Below are 19,401 nucleotides of genomic sequence, written 5' to 3'. Positions count from 1 at the left end.
AATTACATTCGACATGTAATGTTTTGTTTGATTTCTATTTTATTATACATTATGTATTTTATTCAGGTTTAAATTATTTGTTTATATATTTTTAATTTAATATTTATGTTATTAAATCATTTATTTTATTTTTTATTATTTCAACTATTTAATTTAAGGTATTTTTGTTTTATATTTCATTTATTTTAAATTATTTGTTTAGCTATATTTCATGTTAAATATTTTATTTTCTATTTTATTTCAAATTAAATATATTATTTATTTTAAAAAAATGTCATATTATTTTAAACTACTTGCATTTTAAATTGCAATTTATATTTACATTATTCATCAATTTATTTTATTTAAGTTATTCGTTTAATTAGATTCTACATTAAATGTTATATTTTGTTTTATTTACATTTTATGATACATTATGTATTATATTTAGTTTTAAAATACTTGCTTATACATTTTTTATATAATATCCATATTATTAAATCATTTAATTACATTTTTATTATTTCAATCATTTAAGTTAGTTTGTTTTATATTTAATTTATTTTACATTTTTTAGATGTATTTTATATTAAATGTTTTATTTTCTATTTTATTTTAAATTAAATATTTCATTTTGTTTAAAATTATTTCGTTTATTTAATCTTAATTTATATTTACATTATTCATCAATTTATTTCATTTAAATTATTTGATCAATTACATTCTACACTAAATTTTTATTTTATTTTATTTTTATTTATTACACATTATGTTTTTTTCCATTTTAAATTATCTGCTTATACATTTTTACTAAATATTTATATTATTAAATAATTTATTTTTCATAATTATTGTAATATATTTTTTTATTTAAGTTACTTTGGTTTCATATTTATATATGTTAATTATTTGTTCAGTCATATTTTATATTAAATGTTTTATTTTGCTTTTAATATTTATTTATATAATTTTATTGACATTTTTTATTTGGTTTTGTTTTTATTTTATATAAAATTTATATTCCATTTTATTCTGAATTGATCTTTTAGTTTAATTATATACATTTTTAAAATATAATTTTTCATTTGATCATATTTTTCTGTTTCTGATCTAATATTTCTTCTTTTTTTGTTCAGATTTTTACTTTCATTTTTAATTATTTTATTTTAAATATTTAATTTTATTTAATTCCAATTGAATTAATTTTACTTCATTTATGAAATTAAAACTGCATGATTCTGTCAGTTGTGATGCATTCATAGTATAACGGTAAAAATCAATTAATGCATTAAGATTTCTCCAAAAGTGAACCAACTAGCAGCTCGAGGAACCTTAAAGAAGAACAACCACCTCCCTGGTCCATTTTAAACAGAAATAAACTCACTTTGGATGGCGGATATCGGGGACGGATCGGTTCAGAGAGATCCGGTCGCTGACGTAGATGTTGAATCCGTTTTCTCTGTAGGCCTGATCGACCCGGTCGGCGTCGGTCAGAGGAAACGGTTTCCCCTGTTCACCATTACCTGGCACAAGAAGAAACAGGCAGAGAAACTTCACATATCGCTTCAGTGGCTGTGTGTCGCTGCTACAGAGAAAATCTAAGTTTTCTCTTGACTTAAACAGAAAAATCAGGTGTTAGACAGTCTGGATGTGGTTTCCTGAAAGCTGGAAGTTTCTCTCAGAGCAGAAAGAGTTGCTTTTTATTCCCACATTGAACTAAAACATCATCTGGATCCTTAATGGGACAGAAAACTGACTGTTCTGGGTACAGCAGAAAAATAAGCCAAAGAGCAGATATGTTTGGTGTTTTTTTATTTCTATGTTTTTTTCATTTTAACAAATACAAATATTCAGAAGGCACCTTCTTTGCCATAAATATAACTGTAAAAGTCTGTCAGCTGGTTGCTGTCAGGTAGAAAATGAACGCAATAAAAATAGAATCAAAAAATACCAGTCCATGTTGTTTGTTTTCTTAATTATTTTCTTTTAAATCATTTTTTGATTTTATATTAAATAGTTTGTTGTATTTTATCTTTTTATTCTAAATCATGTTAATTTATTTAAACTAATTAGTTTCACATTTAATTTAAATTTTAAATCTCATTTACTGTGAATATTTGTTTAATTAACTGTATTAATTCAGTACATTTTTATTTGTTATTTTAAATTATTAATTTTATCAGTTTTAAAATTTTATAATATTTTGTTATTCATTGTAGTTTTAATTATTTTATTTCATTTTATTTATGTATTTCATATTATTTTACATAATTCATTTACTAAATATTCTCTTTTACTTTAAAAGTTTTCTTATTTTGTATTATTACAATTTATGTTAAATCTGACTTTATATGTTTTTATATTATTATCTTTTTTCATTTTTAGTTAATTAATTAATTTAAATTGTTAATTTTATTTCATTTTCAGTATTTTTTTTAATTTCACGTCATTATATTTTATTGCATTCGTGAAGCTGCAGAGATTCGGTTCTGCAGTTTTCATTCCTGTAGTTTGAGTATGTTGACATATATATATAGACATCCCATAATAAGTGTTTGACTCACAGGCTTCAGTTATCTCCCTATAGCAGACTAAACAGGACAGACCAGATTATGTAGAGTCGTGTTGAAGCCAATTTTATTACTGACAAAAAAGAAAACGAGGAGCAGAAGGAGTTCAGACGGATTCCTGTGAACATTTTATGGTTAGAATCAAACTTACTACACCTTTTGATCCTCGTTTAAAACTATCTGGGCTCACAATGCAGCAATTTAACAAGCAAACCTTCATTTTCTGCACTTTGATTGGACTAAAACCTAAACAGGAAAAACAAGCAGAGATCAAAAACAACATAACGTCCAGTAAAAATCAAAGCTCGTCCTCCTGATTGAACAGCTTGATTTTTAAAGAATCATTAAAGGAGAACAAACAGAAACAACTGGAATCATCACCTCACACATGTTTCATTAAACACAAATCAGCCTGTTTTCCTCCTGAAGGTAACATGAGTAGAAAGAACTTTTGGCCTTTTGCTGAACGCAAAATGAAAGTCAGTCAGTGATGATTGAAGAAGGAAGAAACCGGAATTACAACAACAAAAGTGCATCTTAATGCTCCACAGCTGCACATCTGGAGAGAAAAACACTCACTACATCTAGACATCTAGGTTTTATTTGGTATATTTTAAAGTATGTAAGAACATTTAGGAGGAGGTCTGGACCTACCGGATCGAGAAGCGTCTCTTTTGATCGCCTCATAATCGTGCCAGTCTTTCCTCCGGACGCCGTCTCGTCCAACCGGAGCGTCTTTTCCGATCCGGTTCAACCCCTGGAGAACACGAGAAAACACAAAAACATTCTGCTGTAAAGAACCTGCAATCAGAGAACGTATACACACATGTGGACAAAATAGTTGGTACCCTTGGTTAATGAAAGAAAAACCCACAATGGTCACAGAATATTTATTTATTATTACTTTTGTCAGATTCAAATTATTTCTGTGACCATTGTGGGTTTTTCTTTCATTAACCAAGGGGGACCAACTATTTTGTCCATGTGTGTATGTCACAATCCTCTAGTTCAGAGGTGTCCAACATGCGTCCCGCAGGCCAAAACCGGTCCTCCAGAGGGTCCAATCCGGCCCTCAAAGTGTAAAAATTCCAGAGAAGACATTAACTGCAGATTGTAAATTGGTAAAACTATAAATTTAAAATCATCTCTGGACCACGACAAGTTGTTTTGATCAGAAAGTAAAATACTAGATTGCTCTTTTGTCGTTTTGTGTCTCATTTTTGTAATATTTTGTTCCTCGTTTTTGTCGTTTGTGTTTCTTCTTTGCCTCATTTATGTTGTTTGTCCATTTTTTTGCCATTTTGTTTCTCGATTTTCTCGTTTGTCCATTTTTTCATTGCTTTACAACTTTTTTGTCTAATTTTTCTCTCGTTTTTTGTTTTGTATCGCTTGTCTCATTTTTGTAATATTTTGTCCTTTTGTTGTTTTTTGTTGTCTTTTTTTTGTCTGGCTTTTGTAAAATACTCTGTCATTTAGTTCCAGATACCTGTGACTAAATGTTTTGTTCCTTTGCAGATAAACTGTGATATGCAAGTTGCAATGTGTAAATGATAAGCTGAGGCATAAAATTACTGTTATTTATAGGTTATTATGCTCTGATTTTATTGGTCCAGCAGACTTAAGGTCTAATTGGGCTGAATGTGGTCCTGAATAAAGATGAGTTTGACACTCTTGCTCTAGTTCAAACAGACTGTTGTTTTCAGACTGATTTCTTAAATATAGTTTCACATTTTGAGGTTCCAGATGTGTTCTGACGGCAACTACCGGCAACTTTAAAAGATATTCGGGCATTTAAGGTTTAAAAACTGGTCAATAATGAGGCCTAAATTCATCACCAATGTGGGGAAACAAAAGAAAATATTCCAACTTAACAACCTGTTAAACTCCAAAAGGCAACAGGAGGAAGAGTTTTAGCACCGTCCCTGTTAGATATTTGGTAATTACGATTGATTTTCAGCAGCAAACTTGCAAATCATTAAGAGAAAATCTATTAATCCCATCAGCAGGAGTCGTTTGGACGTCAGGATCTGGAAGAAACTGGAGCTGCTGATGCTTTTAAAGACGTTCAGACATCTGAGATTTATGAGTTATTAATAAGAAAAATGTAATGTTCGCAAAAACACAAGAAACTAGCAGAAATTTAACTTCAGTAATAACAGCTCTTCATTATTTCCATTGCTGATTAATTGGTTTGTTTTTTTCTTGATTCAACGGTTTGTTATTTCGGGAATAAAATGTCTGAAAATAGAAAAAGCGTTGATTAGTGTTTGCCAAGATGACGCCTTGTATGAGATATTTAGTCAGAAAGGAGGAAAGAAATCAGAAAATATTCACATTTAAGAAGCTGCAATAAAAAATAAGATTTCTTTCCTCCTGATTTAAAAGATGCAATCAGAAAATTAGCTTTTTCTTGAAACATCACAACAGAAATGATCAATATCTAATATAAGAGTTCTGTCAAGTCTTTAACTGAGAAAAGTCATATTTGGCAAAGAATTATTCACCTTGAATGCATCTTATAAATACAGTAGAGCTGCAACTACTGAATATTTCCCATTCTTGATTAATCAGTTTACTTTTTTGGTCCATTAAATGTCAGAAAATGGTGAAAACCATCGACCACTGGTTCCCAAACATGACGTCAAATGTCTGGTTTCATCAAGAACACAAATAAATTCAGTTTACTGTGAGAAAGATGCAAATAAACCAGAAAATATTCACATTTAAGAGAGCAATCAGGAAATATCAACCTTCTTTTTCTTGAGAAATGACTCAAACTGATGAAATTAACTTAACAATTGACAATCAACCAACTAAACGAGTGAATATTGATTCTAACTCAAAAATACCCGGTAAGGAACAGTATTTACACAGATACAGCTCACCATTTTAACATCTCAGTCACTAAAAACATCTATTAATCCCATCAGCAGGATCCTTTGGATGTCAGGATTTGGTAGAAACTCTTTAAAGATGTTCAGCCATTTGAGAATTAAGAGTTGGTTATCAATGAAAACCTAATTTATGGGCAATATAGTGCAAACAATTATCACAAATTACCACTGTTCAATGGATCATCTATGTTTTAGTCAAATCTTGAGCTGAGAAAATTCATGTTTGGCATGAAATTATTCATATTAATTACGTAAAAAATGGTAAAAACCATCGACCAGTGTTTCCCGTCTGACGTCAAAGGTGTTTTGTTTTGTCCACAACACCAAGAAATTCAGTTTACTCAAATTATTCAGCTCGAATGTGTCTTAGAAATAAAGTAGAGCTGCAACCTCTGATTATTTCCATCCCTGATTAATAATTTTACCTATTTGTTGGATAAAATTTGAGAAGTTTGGTGAAAAACGTCCACCAGTGCTTCCCAAAGATGACGCCAAACATCTGGTTTGGTCAAAAACACAAATATATTCAGTTTACTGTGAGAAAGATGCAAATAAACCGAAAATATTCACATTTAAGAAACTGCAATCCAAGGATTTTGAATTTTTTTCTTGAACAATCACTCAAACTGATTCATTCATTCTGAAAATAGTTGCTGATTACTGTTACAGGAGGATACAGATCAACTAAACCTCCCCCTGCTGCCTTTTTATGGGATTATCTGGCGATAATGAAACAAGATTAACATCTATTAATTAAAACATCTATTCATCCTGTCAGGAGGAGATTTGGTTGTGATAAATAAACTTCTGATTGATTAAAGAGCCAGAATTTGCGGAATATTTGCTTGATTAATTGGAAAAAAGGCTGCAGCTGAATCTGAAACCAGCTCAGGTTCGTTTCATACGAAAAACCGAGAAAGGGACGGAAAAGACACCGAGGCAACAGTGTGCACCTTTAGAGTGTGTTTGGATGTTACACAACAGTGCAGCACACACAATGAGGGTTTTTTTTATTTATTTTCCTTCCGTGTCGCTAAGAGATTTCTCCAGAGCATCAGCTCTCACTATCTAACGGCGCTCTGCCGAGAGTTTATCCACAGAAAAGTGTACTCTTCTATTTCATGCTTGACAACCCTGTGAGGAGAATATCAATGCGGCGACACACAACTCTGCAGAGGGTTTCCGACCACACGGCTTCTCCTCCTTCCACTTAGTCATTCTGCACAGCCGGCGACTTCCAGTGACTCTGCATCGTGAATTACAGGATCACAGCACAATGGAGAAATAATTAGCTCGATGGGAGGAGGCAATTAGCGAAACACTTTAAAAACAAATGGCACCGCCGACTGCATGGAACAGCATGAATTATTAAGCAGAGCGCTGGCTTGGAGGGATATGACCCTGAATAACAAACTCATGTACAGTATGGAAGCACACACGTTTGGTTGGAGGACTCTTGGTTTAAATACGACAATCTTTAGTGGGATTGTTGTTTGTTTTTTCTGTTTTTTGGACCCAGACAGTGAAGACATTTTAATTAGTCCTTTTAATCTGGTAATTAAGAGTGAAAAATCCATCAAATCCGGTTTTGTAATATGAAATTGCACATATTTTTTCTGTTTACTCTTGTCTACTACACATAAAACACTTAAACACTGATACATTTTTTTTTTTAACATCGGGAACATTGCATTTTATTTTATTCTTATTGTTTATTTTATTTACTGCACATTCTTGCTTAGTTATCTGTATTTATGGAGGTGGGAACTGTACTCCAAATTTCCTCTCGTACATAAATAAAGTATTTTTCTCTTCTATTAAATCTGAATAAAGTTCCAGTTCCACAGAGCATGATACTGCCACCACCATGCTGGATGGTAGGTTTGCTACCTGCCCAAGACAGCCTGAAACCAGTCCTAAAAAGGTCTAAAACCAGGACCAAAATCAAACCTAAACCAGTCCAAAAAAATAATCAGAACCAGTCAGAATACAGTCTGGAACCAGTCCTAAAAAAGTCACAAACCAGTACAAAATCGGGACAAAACCAAACCTAAACTACTCCTAAAAAATGTCCAAGACCCGAGACCCAAGAAATGTTCCTCTGTACCTCTATGGAGATATTCCATTAAAAATCAGCTGTTTCCAGTTAGAATAGTCATTTACCACATTAACAATGTCTACACTGGATTTATTATTCATTTAATGTGATCTTCATTGAAAAAAATCTGTCTTTCTTTCAAAAATCAGGACATTTCTAAGTGACCCCAAACCTTTGAACGGTAGTGTAGATGTCCAGCCATTTCACCTTTACTTTAAAAGACATATTTACATACTCAGAGCTCTAAACCTTGACTTTTCACATTATTTTTTCCCCCTGTGCACCCCTGCATCATCTCTGCATGCAGCATCCACATATGTAGGTCAACCGGACACTGAAAACCTTCAGCCTGTTTGGGTGATGAATGAGTGGCCTCCGCCTGGACAGAAGTGGTGCCAAATTTAAAAACCATTTCTTCTTCACCTCCAGTGCATCGAATAAGGACCTGAAAAGCATCAACAGTCCATCTGTGCAAATTTATACTAAAAAGAAGCCGCATTGTGTCGCCCCATTTCCTCCTGATTAAAATTTCAGCGCACGTCTCGGCGATATTCCTCTGGGGCTTTTCACGCTGCTCAACGAGACCTTGAAAAACAAGACAAGGAGAGAGGGAAACTTTTGCGGCTAATGCGCACACATGTTTAGTTTTGTGAAGGCAGGACGTGGGCGGACGCTGAGGCGCACGAACGTAATCGAGACAGACAGCAAAAGGACGAGTATGAAGAAGAATAATCTTGAGGAACAGATGGAGGAAGCGATCACACGAGTGTAATGAAAGCGGGATAAGACAAGTAAGAGGAGTGTGAAGCCTGATGGGGGTTTTCTGCTGTGTGGGGGATTAGTCACGACAAGTCCTGCTGTGAATAGCAGCGATCAGTCAAGCGGTTCTGGATCCATGAGAGAGTTCTACCACCGCAGCACACCGAGGAATAAAGTGGTTTACCTGGAACACTAGTAACTTTGTGCTAAACACCCAGCATCGCCTAGAACTGCTGCACATAAAAGCACCAGCAGACGACTCGACACTTTACAACTTTTAGAGAGCAGCAAGAAAGTTTGACGTCAGCAGCGACTCAACTCCTGATGAGAAACAAATTTACTGCAAATCAACACATTTAAGTGAGAGAAAATAAGTCTTATATGTTGTTAAAGTTCAACATGAAGACAACATGGAAGCAGCTTGTAAATTTACACATACAAAACCAACATCTAGACACCAGTGAACATCAGTTTTTATGGTTCTACCAATGAGTCCACATCAATATTTAGTCAAAAAATCAACAAACTAGTACCTTGTCTAGTCAAACTGTTCACACATCAGATTCTACTGATGTTAGAGCCTCAACAGTTGGTGAAATGTCGACCAAACACTGGATTTTAGTAGAAATATGGATCCATCCATCCAACTTCTAGGGCCACAGTACCAACCTCATTTGGAAATATTGCATTTTAAAGGCTTTAACTCTTCATCATTGTCATTTTGGACCATTTTAATTTTATTATGATCAAATTTGAAGTCATTTTAGATGAGTTTCTAGTCATTTGGAAACATTTGTACTCATATTAAGCAGGTTCCAAGTCAAAATAACAAAAAACTGGAATCTTGTCTTATCAGACCTTCCACACATCACATTCAAATGATGTTTAGAGCCTCAAAAGTTGGTGAAATGTCGACCAAAGACTGGATTTTAGTAGAAATATGGATCCATTCATATATAGATACTTACAGGAACTTTATGGAGACCCAATACCAGCCCTGTTCGTACGTTTTGTTTTCCATTTTCAAGGGCTAATGGTTATTCATTATTGTATTTTTGACATTTTCTATGTCATTACAGTGAATTATGCATTAATTTAGGATGAGTTTCAAGTCATTTTGGACAATTTTGAGTAATTTTAGACACGGTTAAGGTCAAAATAGCTACAAACTGGAATCTTGTTAAATGTTCCACACATCAGATTCTACTGATGTTTGAGTCTCAAAAGTTGGTGAAATATCGACCAAAGACTGTATTTTAGTAGAAATATGAATCCATCCATTTATATACACTTAGAGGAACTTTCTGTGGGCCAAACACATGCCAGGTTTGAAAAATAAGCATGTCGTTTTTCATTTTCAAGGGCTTATAATCATTCATTTGTGTTACTTTGGAATTTTTAGGTCATTATGGTCATATTTTGAGCAATTTTGGACTTGAATTTTAACTCATTTTGAACAGGTTTCAAGTGAAAAAAAAAAAGTCAAAAAAACTAACTCTCGTCTTGTCATTTGGTCCCAAACAGCACATAAATGAACTCGGTGGAACAACACGTTCCCTGAATTCTGTCTGACAGGAGTGGAACTGAACTCCAAACCACCAGACAACAGACATGAGTGGAGCTCACCCATTAATTCACAGACGTTATTTCTGTGCAAACAAATTAACGTTTCAACACCAGCGCCTGAGAAAACATTTGCAGACTTTAATTGTGCAACCAGACGAACATTTCAACGACACTGTGGTGTGGAAACTGTTTGAGGCTGAATTAACCGGTGAGCTTCACTCCCCTTTAGTCGTCCTGAAGTTCCTCCAGCTGGGAAACACCTGATTCAGCTGCACAGAGAACCTTTGTTGTGGTTTTGGAGATTCAGACAGAAGTTAGAAAAGTGCTGAGAGTTTCTCACAAACAGATAATCTCCACCGCAGCTCTGATGGCGAGGAGATGGGAGGAGACCAGCATGATTCAGCTTGTTGGAAGACGTGCAGAGACGCCTGGTTAGAAAACTCCAAACCACATTTTAGTGGTGAAGTTGCAAAAGTGCTGAGATCTTTGAGAACACACTCTGGTCTCCAACAGTTTAGAGCAGAATGAAGGAAAGCAGCATGACTGCAGGATAACGGAACAACCGTTCTACTGGAAATTCACAATGTACGTTCCCTTAACCCTCCTGTTTCTTTGTCTGAAAAACATCCAAAAGTTCTGCAAAAAAATTCCCCAAATTTCAGAAAATTTGCAAAACCTCCAGGAAGAAAATTCCAATAATTCCTTAAAAGTTTCCCTCAAAAGTTTTATTTGAAAAAAAAATCCCTCAAATAGGGCAAGAAAATTCTTGTAAATATTTTCAAAAAATTAGTAAAAATCTTCCCAAAAAAATCCTAAAAATATCTAAAGTGATTCCATATATATATGCAAAACTTGCAATATTTTCTTTAAGAACATTCACATAAAAATCCATCAAAATCCAGCAAAATTCACTGGATTTTGGTTGATTTTTTTTTACGAATGTTCTTAAGAAACATTTTTAACATTTGTTTTTTTCCATCAAAAAATGTTCAAAGATTTCCCAAAAATGTTGAAAATGTGGACATCAGAAATTTCACTGGGAAAATAGATTTTTTTCCACATTTTCAAACTTTAAAACGGGTCGATTTGATCTGCAGGACGACAGGATGGTTAAAAACCACCTAAATTCACCTGCAGACATTCAGATGCAGCTCAGTGAGGCTGAAAATGCTGCACCCAAGTCATTTGTTAGCTGCTGGTTGATGGCGTTAGGTGGCAAAACAACATGACAAACTCTAAAAAACTGTTAATAAAAGGTGCATCTTTTTCCTAAAAACTGCAGAATGCTCCTGACAGACAATAACCAAAAGCTCTGACATAAATCAGACACCAAAGTCCATGAAGTTCCAGCGAAGAAGCTCGACACAGCCGCAGTCATCAGTTCAATATCAGCAGATTTATAGATTTATAGCAGCTGATAAATCCAGAATGACCCCAGAGCTCTGAAAGAAGGCAGCTGCAGCCACACACATCCCTGGTAAACCGCCTCGTAGTGAAGACGTCGTATTTCTACAGTTCCACTTGTGATTCCAGAGTTCTAAACTGCTGTGCGACATTTTGTGGCTCATTTTTCACAGCAGTCTAAAGTCCTGCTCCTCTACAGAAACAGAAAACTCATGAAGAAGGAGACAGAACTCAAAGGTTTTCCACATTTCTACTTGTGATTGTCGCACTTTCCAGAGTTTTAAAGAGTTTGACGCCTGACAAACTTCAGGAATCAGTTTTGTTGCTTCATCAGTAGCTGCAGAAACACTTAGAAAAAGGAAATATCTGCTAAATGTGGTGGAAACAAGGCAGGACTGTTGATCAGATGCAGTTAGTTACACAACTATAACCTTATTAGCTGATTTTATTAATTAACTAAATTTCACAACTTTCAATATTGATTCTGAACTTCAACAGTCATTAGATATTTGATTAGTTACATTTTAGCAAGAAAAATAGCAACAAAAAAAACTTTGCCCCAAATCAGTCAAATTGTTTGTAATGACTCAAAAATTGCCATTTTAAACTTATTTCAAGTTATTTTTGGAGCAGTTTTAGTCCCGTTTTGGTTCTCTGCTCATCATCAGTAGAAAGATGTTTCACCATGCTGAATGGATCTCCAACAACTTGAACTCCTCCGCTCACTGTTTCTGAGCCATGATGCATTTTTTTGAACATCTTTTTGCCATTTTGGAACAATTTGAAATCATTTTGGAGAAGTTTTTTGTCATTATAGACAAGTTTTTATAGTTTTGGACATATTTTGAGTCATTCTGAACACATTTTGAACACATTTTGTGTCATTTTAGACAGTTGTTTCTTGTTATTTTAGACGAGCTTCAAGTCATTTTGGGCAAGTTTTTGTCATAATGTAGAAATTTTTGTAATTTTGGACTAAATTCAAGTCATCCGGATGTGTTTTTGTCAACTTGGACATGTTTCAAGTCAGTTAGAAGAGTCTAGAAAAGATGTTTCACCATGATGAACGTATCTCCAACACCTTGCTCCTCTGTTCACTGTTTGTAAACCATTTTGCATGTATTTTATTGATCAAGTATGTCTTATTTTGCTCTCAATATATCAGATATCTCACTTTATTTCCATGCTTGTCTCCAGTCTGCTCTGTTTAAACACTGCCTGCAGTTCAACTGACATTGTTTATTTTTGGTGAATTTTAAAATATGCATTGTAGAATAAAGTGATTTTAACAAAATTTCCAGATTTTGAGCTTAGATTTGGCTCGTTTTCACACATGACACATTCAAAGACCCTCAGAGAGTTGAAAATCCTTCTGATAAATGATGAAATGTGTCATTGGTTCTGCACCAGATTTTTTAGATTATGAGAAATCAATAAAAACCAGCAGTTGGTCGTGTTTCATTCAGAAGGATGTCGGCTTATTTATTACAGCTACACACAGTTTGTTCTGCTGAGATGCTGCATGTCGGACGTAATAAAAGCAATTTGTTTACAATAAAACTCCAGCGGGTGCCTTCAGATTTATTTAATGCGAGTGCAGTGAACATAATGCAGAAACTATTTGCGAGATGACTTCAGCTTCGTCTCCGCCAGCTCATAAGAATGCAAACTCACTGCCAAACAAGCAGCCCAGATGAAAACGAGTCGGCAGCAAACGCACTCGTCTGTTTCTGAGCTGCAGGACGGCGGAGCGTCGATCGCCTTCCTCAACTCCACTAATCACCGTCATCAGAAAGAGGCTCCACACTCGTCCCACTTTCACGCTCCGTTAATATTCAAGTCACAGCACAAATCAGACGCTGAAGAAGCGACACCAGCATCCATGGAAGCAGCACATCTAATGACAACATCTAGACCCTGATGGACACCAGTTTTTATGGTTCTACCGATGAATCCACATCAACAGTTAGTCTAAATATGACACTGACTATTTTCAATAGATTTTGAGTAATTTTGGACAAGTTTCTCATAGTTGGGGACATTTTTGAGCAATTTTGGGCAGGTTTTAAGTCGGAACAGCAACAAACTCGAACCTTGTCTTGTCAAACTTTCCACACAGATCCTACTGATGTTAGAGCCTTTAAGTTTTTCTTAAACTCTTTATTGTCATTCTGAGTAATTTTAGACAAGTTTTGAGCCACGTGGGACAATTTTTTTAAACTTATTTTTGACAGGTTTCAATCAAAGTGGCAATAAACTGGAATCTTGTCTTGCCACACATCAATTTCTACTGATGTTTGAGCCTCAAAAGTTGGTGAAATGTCGACCAAAGTCTGTATTTTTGGTAGGAAATGTGGATCCATCCATAAATAAACACTTACAGAAACTTGCAGGGGACACCATACCATCCTCATTAAGAAAATTAGCATGTTTTTCCATTTCCAAAGGCAAATATAATGACTTTCATTATTCATTATTGTCATTTGGAGTATTTTGGACATTGCTTTATATCATCATGGTGAGATTCTGAGTAATTCTGAACATGTTTCAAGTCACTTGGGACAATTTTTTACTCATTTTAGAAAGTTTCAATTCAAAATGTCAAATTCTGGGGACACAAAACCATCCTCAGTTTAGAATTGTGCGCTTTCTTCCATTTTCTATGGCCAAAAATTAAAAAAAGTTTCCTCTACTGGATCCAATCAATCATTTTTATCTGCTGGAAACTATTCTGTCTGTGTTCTCACCACATTTAATGGCTGTTGGAGTGGTATTTCTGGAGATATTGACGCATTAAAATGGGTTCCAATGTTCCAATTGCTAAAATACTGGGTGGAGCAACTCGAGAGTTAAACTAAACTCCAGCATCAAGTGACAGACGTCCTAAAGACACAATGTCTCCAGAGAAAAGCTCATCTAAACGAAGGCAAGCCGTAAAGGAAGCCGAGGGTCTCGTCACCTGGCAGTCTGATCCCTCATTAAATTTAACGCAGCCTTTAAGTGCTCTATTATCTGATGACAAAAGGTCACATGTCAGTCAGTGTTTGCACATTAAAGACAGACTGAGAGTGTCGCTTAGCAAATGTGTGTTTGCAGAAGAGAACTAAATCCACCTAAAAATGACACGAATCCATCTAAATACTATCCATAGTCCTTTAAAAGCCAAAGCATGGTGCTAATAAACTCATACAAATTATTATTTCCAGGTTTATCCAGCAGATAAGTCGCCCTGAAAAAGCCCAAAGTGCTGAAGAAAAGACTACAAGTTGTCAGAAACACACAAAGTCGTAGATAAAGTGGAGCGTGTAGCTGCATTCCATTATTTACATCCCAGACAGATCCATTATTGACTGGATTATGACATACTGGAGTCTATTATGATGCTCACACCTCGATCATTTACTCAGGAAACAAACCCATCTGAGCTCAAATCATCATCAATTCTCTCAAGTTTGTCGTCGCTTTAATGAAGACTAAGAGGAAAAAGGACGGAACGAGAAACTCATTTTTCTAAGAGTCAGATCCAAATGCACCAACGTGATTCTCATAGTTTCAGATTCACTGTGACTTCTGCTTCCCAAAGATATGAATAAACCCGGAATCCAGTCAGGAATCACATGAAAACATAAAAATAATCATGTTTTTAGATGGTTGTTTGCAGACGTTGTTAAATATCAAATATCTGCAGATAAAGAACCCTGAACCACAACCAGCTGCACTATTTAGACATATTAAAGTTGTCAAAATCAATCCAAAGTTTATGCCCAGCACTAGTAGAGAGAAATATATCTGCATTTCTGCATCCAAGCTGCTCCTTAATGTTGTTTTTATTCAACCAAAGCTTACAGGTAACAAACTTATCACAGTTCTACTTGGTGCCGCATTGGTTTATGTTTTCTTTTTTGACAAAATACCTTCGTAAACAAACTAAAATATGTGGTCATTCAAAGTTCTCATGATAATTCATAGCAACACGATCTCAATTCTACTTCAAAGCAGCATCACAGATGTGAAACAACATGTGAAAATGACAATTCTGTTCAGTGCAGAAGAGCAGCAAAACTAATTATACTAAACTAATATACTAAAAATGAGCAACAGAAATTTCAGTTTCAGGTTTACAATGTTGAAACCAGCAGCAGTCATGTCAGTAAAAGACCTCGTAGCTCCAGAAGAAGCTCTTTTTAAAGCTCAGGTGCTGCAAAAAAAAAAAAAAAAAAAAAAGAAAAACATGCAGCCTGAGGTTTGGCTTCCATACAAAACCTGTTACTGTTTGGGATGAAAAAAAACTAAATTCTGTGAAGTATTTCAGTTGCATTTTGACAAATTCACATCATCTTGGAATTTATGTTTTCACCCTCAAAAAAGCAACCTTCGAAGCCATTTTAATGCTTCAATATCTCCTGGAATAAAATTTAACAGTCACTAAATGTGGTGAGAACACAGACAGAACAGTTTCCAGCAGATGAGAACAAATCTATCACTGGCCCTAGACAATGGAAGAAAGTTCAAAGTTCTCAATTAAGGATGGTAACATGTCTGCCAGGATTTGAAATGAAATCTTCTAATGTGAGTAAAAATTGTCCCAAGTGACTTGAAATTTGTCCAGTATTGCTCAAAATCTGACCATAATGAGATAAAACAATGTCCAAAATTACTGGAGTTTCCGGGTTGAAAATATTTTCACTTCCTGCTCCAAACTGTGCTTCACTTTATGAAACTTGTTACTGAAGACAAAAATGAAGGATCTGACCAAGGTTCAGTTCAGTAAAACCAAATAAAATATATAATAAAATAATAATAAAATAATAAAATACAAAAATACAAGATGTACTGAAAACAGGAAGTGCTAACACCTGACAGTCAACCATGTTGTCAGTCAATAATCAAATACTTGCTAAAATGAATTGAGCACACTGACTGTTTCTACATGTTCTGAAAAAGCCATTTTTAACTACGAACACTCGATGTTTGCTGCAGCATCACCTCATCTGCATTACGATCAAAGCTGCAGGAACAAAGTTGGGTTCGTCTTTTCCTCAAGAGATTAACCACCACAGAAGTCTTTGTCATGGTGCCCTCTGCTAGCTAAACCACCACAACGCTCTCGACAGCAAAGTTCAAAAACTTTGGATAAAAAAATGCCTTTAGCATTAAGCACAAGAAAACAAACAGCAGCCTTCAGTCTTTTTACACTGTTAGAGGCTCCACCTGGTGGTGCAACCAGGTACTACAGCAAAGCTACAACATGTTTTCTAGCATGAATCTCCCTCATCCACTGCCTTAACTGTTAAATTATTTTTGGCAGTTAATCGATTAATCATTAACATCCGTACATGCAACAGTTTGGTTTCTCCAGCTAGCTTAATCAGTCTCCTATAAACCATGTTAGCAGGCTTCTGAAATCGGGATACGCTGTTTGCATTTTTTAGTGCAAGAACAGGATATTTGGGATAATTGGGATACTCAAGACTGGTATTTAAAAACAGCAAACAAGCTGCAGTCTTCAATCTGATCTGTTAGAGACTCCACCTGGAGGTGTCACCAGGTATTACAGCAAATCTGCAACACAATTTCTGACATAAATGTCCCTCATCTTTAGCCTTATTGTTTAAAGTATTAATGACAGTTAATCAATTATTAACGTCCGTACATGCAACAGTATCCTGGTTTCTCTCTGAGCTCTCCAGCTAGCTTCATCAGGTTTATACAAACAAAAAACGGGATATTTCTGATTACTGGTTTACTCAAGTCTAGTATTAAAAACAGCAAACAAGCTGCAGTCTTCAATCTCATTACACTATTGGAGGCTATCCAGCTACTACAGCAAATCTGACAAAAATATCCTTCATCCTTTGCCTTATTGTTTAAAGTATTACTAGCAATGAGTCAAATAATGATTAATCATGAACATCTGCACACAACAGTATCCTGGTTTCTCTCTGAATTCTGCAGCTAGCTTCATCAGGTTTCTATAAACAAAAAAACGGAATAACTGGGACAAATGGGTTCCTCAACTTTAGTATTAAAAACAGCAAACAAGCTGCAGTCTTCAATCAAGTCTTCAATCACATTAGACTGTTGGAGGTATTACATCAAATCTACAATCCACAGTTTCTGGCATAAATGTCTCTCATCCTTTGTCTTTTTGGTAAAAATATTAACAGCAATTAATCGATCATTAACGTCTGTACATGCAACAGCATCCTGCTGTCTGAGTTCTCCAGCTAGCTTGTCAAATGGGATATCTGGGATAACTGGGTTACTCAACTCCATGCATCTGGAGTCAAAACTTCAAAATTTCCTCTGATTCTGTCTCCTACAAAGAAGCAAAAGAAATGTTCTCCGTGAACATTAGGAAGCTGGATTGGACGTCCTTGTTGAGTCATGGTGACATTCACACCTTAAAGTTTGTTCACCATCAGGACGATGTGGAGGGAAATGAAATCACTCTGCTGGTCCATCACTTTTCCTCCCGCTGACCTCGATGGAGGGATTTGCAGATTAGGGCGAGTCTCTCTGAAACGCTGGCTGCATAACCTCATTTCCATGCTGCTGTGGTCTTCTGCTAATCTGCCCAGCGGCAGATTATGTTTGCTGTTGGGGCAGACAGCGGCGGATTGATGCCGCTGCTGTGGGTTTAGACTCTCGGCAGCTGTTGTGGGGTTTTTACACGGTAATACAGCATCAACATGCCAGAGACGCTCCGGCAAACTACAGCTTCTTTGATTCTCTGAGTTAAAGAACATCTCAGAGGTTGTTTGGTTGCGTACAGGAACAGATGGCTAACCAACATTCACTTTAGCTCCTACTGTTTCTCAGTTTTAACTTCAATATCCACCCTCAGATATACAGCGTCTGTAAGTCAAAGAGAAACTGTTGTTTTTTCTACACAGAAGTTTCATCATCATCTGGTTGGAAAGCTAACAAAGCTCCACCTTTAGCTTCGCTTCAGCTGCATTCAGGTCTGCCGTGCTAAAAGGTCGGGTGTCGCCCGAGGCAGGAATCAGCAGCAGAAACTCAATGTTTCCAGAGCGGTCTTTCATTTTTAGAGCTACCAGCTAACTCTGCTGTCAGCCATGAATGATCACCTTAAAGGTTCTGCTGAAAGAAAGGAACAAAATAAGACCTCCAGAGAGCAGAAGGAGGATTTTTTTCCCTCTTCCTCTCATCTACAAATTCATTTTCTTGCTGCTGCCAGACACATTTAGCATTGAGGCTAACCTCAAGCCCTGCAGTGTGAATGCTTAAAAACACACTGATGCTCACATTTTTCATTTCTCTTAAACTACCACTGATCACACAAATCTTTCTGTGGAGTTCAGTTCAGTTGTCCATTTCCACAACACCCAAACACATACAACCTCACTGATTTTAGGTTATTATTGGACAGCAGGACGACAAATCCCATTTAAAAACACTGCTTTGCTATTACATGCACCTAAACAATGAGGACAATGAAAAAGCATTTTGGTGACTAAACTTGATAAAACTTTAAAAATATAAAGGTCTAACCGAAACCACAAAGATATGGCGTCTAAACCGAACCAGAAAGGAAATGAAAAGCTAGAAGTTATTGAGAGAAAATGAAACTAAAATCTGGGATTGATGGTCTTAAGGTGGAAGTCCAGTCTCTTGTTTACGTGTCTAACATCCAGACAGATCTTTTGGCTTTTTCTTCGATGTCACAAGTGACAAATTAGATTTATTACAAAGCGAAATTGTGAAACTGCAGTTTAGTTGTGGATCGTTCCAGAGCTGGAGGACATTTAACGCCCCACCCATCAAATTTCAGATAATCCACATACAAAATACAAAAACATGCAGTTGTTGTGCAAATATTCTTGTCCTGAGACCAAATATTTTAAAAAATTAGGAGAAAAAAATGTTTAAAAATATTTTTTTGGAAATACCAACTAAGTCTGGAGTTGCCCCTAAAATACTATTTTTCCCTGATGACCAAACTGAATCTCAAATAAAACAGTTAAAATTAAATTGAAATCTCCTTTTTTTGGTTTTATTTTTTTCATTGATGTCTCTTGTAATCGTGGGAATTTTTTTAAAAATCAACATATTTTAAATAACAATTATTATGCATGCCACCCTGTTAGCATAACCTTTTTAGCTGACT

At 35.4% G+C, this 19,401-nt stretch overlaps 1 protein-coding gene across 1 annotated transcript in view; it reads right to left on the bottom strand.

Annotated features, from left to right (window-relative positions):
• Positions 1-19,401, bottom strand: part of LOC111583864 (polypeptide N-acetylgalactosaminyltransferase 10-like) — a 138,603-nt gene that overhangs the window by 86,602 nt on the left and 32,600 nt on the right. The window contains exons 2-3 of the mRNA XM_055017041.1: positions 3,204-3,306; positions 1,364-1,502 (exon numbers count right to left, since the gene is read on the bottom strand). Coding sequence (XP_054873016.1) covers positions 1,364-1,502; positions 3,204-3,306 — 242 coding nt within the window. The remainder of the gene's footprint in view (positions 1-1,363; positions 1,503-3,203; positions 3,307-19,401) is intronic.

This window comes from Amphiprion ocellaris, chromosome 14 (assembly GCF_022539595.1).
Source record: "Amphiprion ocellaris isolate individual 3 ecotype Okinawa chromosome 14, ASM2253959v1, whole genome shotgun sequence".
NCBI classification, from domain to species: Eukaryota; Metazoa; Chordata; class Actinopteri; family Pomacentridae; genus Amphiprion; species Amphiprion ocellaris.
The sequence above is the reverse complement of the archived record's forward strand: the minus strand, read 5'-3'. Positions and strand labels throughout refer to the sequence as shown.